The sequence below is a fragment of the Sceloporus undulatus genome, chromosome 1, assembly GCF_019175285.1.
Source record: "Sceloporus undulatus isolate JIND9_A2432 ecotype Alabama chromosome 1, SceUnd_v1.1, whole genome shotgun sequence".
Classification (NCBI taxonomy): domain Eukaryota; kingdom Metazoa; phylum Chordata; class Lepidosauria; order Squamata; family Phrynosomatidae; genus Sceloporus; species Sceloporus undulatus.
In genome coordinates this window covers 314,285,417-314,289,651 of record NC_056522.1, presented here as the reverse complement: position 1 = coordinate 314,289,651, position 4,235 = coordinate 314,285,417, and the positions used below count along the sequence as shown (strand labels likewise).

The 4,235-nt window shown below is 39.9% G+C and overlaps 1 protein-coding gene across 4 annotated transcripts in view; it reads left to right on the top strand.

Moving 5' to 3' along the window:
• Positions 1-4,235, top strand: part of SLC10A1 (solute carrier family 10 member 1) — a 29,467-nt gene that overhangs the window by 11,649 nt on the left and 13,583 nt on the right. For 2 of the 4 annotated variants that reach the window (XM_042455172.1, XM_042455153.1), the window contains exon 2: positions 3,802-4,232. In XM_042455172.1, the coding sequence (XP_042311106.1) occupies positions 3,802-4,232 (431 nt within the window). Of the gene's footprint in view, positions 1-2,421; positions 2,539-3,801; positions 4,233-4,235 lie in introns of those variants that run through there. The other 2 variants (XM_042455162.1, XM_042455181.1) reach the window with 2 other exon arrangements.

Sequence of the window (4,235 nt, the reverse complement as noted above, 5' to 3'; positions counted from 1 at the left end):
TTATTATTATTATTATTATTATTATTATTATTATTATTATTATTATTATTTTAAACAGCCTTTTAAAGCACAGATACAGGGTTCTGCTATATGTTGTATAAGAGCATCTCTGTCCTGCCTGCATAAGCATTGTAAATATTTATTCAAACTTCTTCTAATCCAGATTATATAAATACTTTATTGTTCATGTTGGGAAAACCAAGCTGTGCTGTGATTTCATTACATAGTTCTCTCAAAAATTGGCAGAGACATGCTATATAGCAATTACTGGATGAGAGGATTGTTTTGAATACTTTTGTTGTTGTTGTATGCCTTCAAATCATTTCTGACTTATGGCAACCCTAAAGTGAACCTATCATGGAGTTTTCTTGGCAAGTTTCTTCAGAGAGAGTTTGGCATTGCCATCCTCTGAGGCTGAGAGAAAGTGACTTGCCCAGGGTCACCCAGTGGGTTTCATGGGTACTACAATGCCCATAATCCCCAGCCACATGACCCACATGCTAACTTTGGGATCCTGAAAGATGTAGTCCAGAAAGACACGTTTTGAGATCTAGCTAACATTCTGACATCTGTATAAGAGATGTATAAATGCCTGCAGTCTGGAGAAACACAACACTTGGCATAAGGGCACTCCTGCCTGTGGTACCTAGAATCCTGTCCTTTGCTGTTTCATCAATGGAAAAGTTTGCATGCATGCAGTATTCCATCATTATACCTGACAGGGCATCATCATCATTTGCTTTTTTGCTAGTGTGGTGGTCTCCCCCACCTCGTCCTACAGACCCTCACCACCAGGACATGAATACAGGATGAAACCCAAGGCAGATCTTGTTGAACAACAGGACTACTGCATCAGTAGGATCAGTGGAAGTAATAGTGACACTCTATTCTGCTTTGGTCAGACCTCACCAGGAATATTGTGTCCATTTCTGGACACCACAATTCAAAAATGATGTTGACAAGCTGGAGAGTGCCCAGAGGAGGACAAACAAAATGTTGGAAGGTCTAAAAACCATGCCCTATGAGGAGAGACTTGGGGAGCTTGGTATGCTTAGCCTGGAAAAGGGATGGTTAAGAGGTGATATGTTAGCCCTGTTTAAATATTTGAAGGGATGTCATATTAAGAATGGAGAAAGCATGTTTTCTGCAGCTCAAGAGACTAGGACTCAGAGCAGTGAATTCAAACTACAGGAAAAGAGATTCCACCTAAACATTAGGGAGAACTTCCTGACAGTAAAGTCTGTTCAACATTGGAACATGGTCCCTCAAAGTGTGATGGAGTCTTCTTTTGGGAAGGTTTTTAAACAGAGGTTGGATGGCCATTGGTTGGGAGTGGTTTAATTGTGTGTTCCTACATGGCAGGGGGTTGGACTGGATGACCATTGGGATCTCTTGCAGCGCTATGATTCTATGATCTCAGTATACAGGAGTACTCTGGGCTGTAAAAGCCCTAAATATTTACTATATTGATAATTATGTATTTGCTCTGACTGGCAGTGCTAGATAATGACAGTAACAAAAAAATTTTAAAGACATTTCACTCTCATGGCCTGTTGACCAATCTCAGGCAAAAAAAAAATCTCTGTCCAATTTTTGGTAGTCGTTCATACAGCTTTTCACTTCAGTTGCCTTTCGCCTCCCTTCTTCTGGTAAGAGTTGTCCCTTTTTAAACTTTTTTTTTGGGGGGGGGATCTTCTATCTGTATTCAGTTTTTTGAAACCAACATGGCAACAATGGAATACACAAGAAAGGGGAATACATAAGAAAGAAAAGGGGACAACATTCCTTCCTCTTACCACAAGAGTTCCTAGAGCAATTGAGCTGAACAATTGGCATGCGTGTGTGTCCCAGTTTCAACAGAAATGATGAATATGTTCGTGTGGCTAAGGAGAAGAACTGGAGAACTCTCTAGTGAGAAAAGTACATGCAACTTTCCCAGAAAAGAAAAAGCAACAGAACAGTAAAAAGTCTGTTTTCCTCCCTCATCCATGATAACTAACTTTAAAGGAAAACCACTGGGATGGGAGACCATGATGATCATGTCTCTGTTCTAAGCAAGTATACCAATTTAAAAAGACACCACCAACTGGAAGAAGGATTTTCCCAAACTCAGAAATTACTCTTTAACTTCTCTTCCTGAAGTTTCATGGAGTGTGGGTTTGTTTGTTTTTTCTCCCACAGAAGACAAGATCTGAACCAAGGGATTTAATTTACAAGAAAGGAGATTCTACCTAAACATTTGAAAGAACATCCTGACAGTAAAAGCAGTTCAACAGTGGAACAGATGTCCTTGGAAGGTGATGGAATCTCCTTCACTGGAGTTTTTTAAACAAAGATTGGATGGCCATATCCCAGGGATGTTTTAGCAGTGGATACTTGTCTTGGCAGGCGGCTGGACTAGATTATCCTTGGGATCTCTTCCAGTTCTATGTTTCCATGATTCTACTTCTTTACAGAACTTGGTTTTGAATAATGGATCAAAATGGATCATGTGACCATCCTGAAAAATGCAAAAATGTTGTCTTATTAGAATCAGAGGTAAATAAAGTTCTCTCTCTCTCTCTCTTTCCTCCTTTCTCCATATCTGCAGTAGGTTGTCTTTCATATCAAAGTGATACAAGAACCCCAAATACCTTTTTACATAACCCACTGTCTTTTGTGTATAGTCAGGTTATGGATTTCTATGATTCCAATGCTTTTACTTACTAGGGCTATACTCTTGGGTTTTTTAAAATTTGTTTTGCTTTGATTTTTTTTTTTAAAGCATGATTCTGCAACCTAGTGTTCTCAAGATGTGCTGGATTACAATTCTCAACATAGGCTAACACAGCTACAAGCCATAGATCTGAAGAAGGTGGATGGTTTAACAATGGATGGGTCTCTTCCACTGAAAGAATTGCACAGTCATTATGTTCATAATAATTTCTCTGTAAAAATTCAATTCAAGACTCTTTAAATGCTTGCTTTGTGTGTTTCATTTTTCTGATATCTGTATTACATACTTATGACTAGTTTACTCTTAAACATAGAGATACCAGGGAATTCGTTTTTTGCCAGGCTTAGCTAAAACCCTGTGGCACTTGAAAACATTTATTCTCCTACATTAAGAGGCATTGGTAAACAAAACCAGAATAATGTACCACCTCAAAGGTGTGTGTGTATTCCAATAAGCAAACCTTTACTATGCCATGTTACATAAGGGACACAATTTCACTATGATTTGAGTTTCCACAGATGTTGATATGGGCCCAATGCATTATGGCATAAGCTTTCATAGGCTATAGTCAACTTTGTCAAATACATGAAGGGTTACTCAGAATATGCAATGGGGGTTGTAGCATAGAATTGTAAACACTGATGTCAAAGTGACATTAAATACAGAAAATATTGACAGAGACAATGACAGCATTTCTTGTTGTAGTCATGAACCAATCCTGGGGTTTTATTGGCAAAACTTGTTCAGAATGGGTTTCCCTTTGCCTTTCTTTGAAGCTGAGAATGTGTGACCAGCCCAAGGGAGCACGGTGGTTTTCCATGGCTGTCTAGGCAAGTACTGTACAGATAGTACATGTGCAGATGTCTTAAGTCTCTACTTAATAGCCACCATTGTAGTCCAGAGTAACTACAAGGCTAAATGTTAAGCTTGTAAAACATATCTTTTTGAACTCTATTTTCCATGATCCCCAAGCCAACATGACCACTCTCCATGCTGGTTTGGGGATTCTGGGAGCTGTAATCTAGACAATTATGTTTTCTAAGCTGTGGCCCTGTTATTGTGCTTGCTTCCTTTTCCACTTGCAGCAAGGAGGAAGATGGCTCTGATCACTACCTCGCCCACTGATACTGGCAATAACACCCATGAAAGCCTTGAACACTGGAGGTTCAGCCAGATGGACAATGTCTCTTTGCCCAATTCCTCCTTTCCTTTGGCATTTAGTAGAACAGCCACTGATCATGCCCTGAATGTTCTTGCTATGGCAGCCATTTTCACTGTCATGGTAACAATGGGTTGCAACATGGAGATATCCAAAATCAAGGCTCATATCAGGAAACCCAAAGGGGTAGCTATTGCTGTGGTGTCTCAGTTTGGAATTATGCCCTTGACAGCATTTGCTCTGAGCAAGATCTTCCAACTGGATCCAGTCGAGGCACTTGCTGTACTCATCTGTGGCTGCTGCCCCGGTGGAAATCTCTCCAATATTTTAACTCTGCTATCAAACGGGGACCTGAACCTC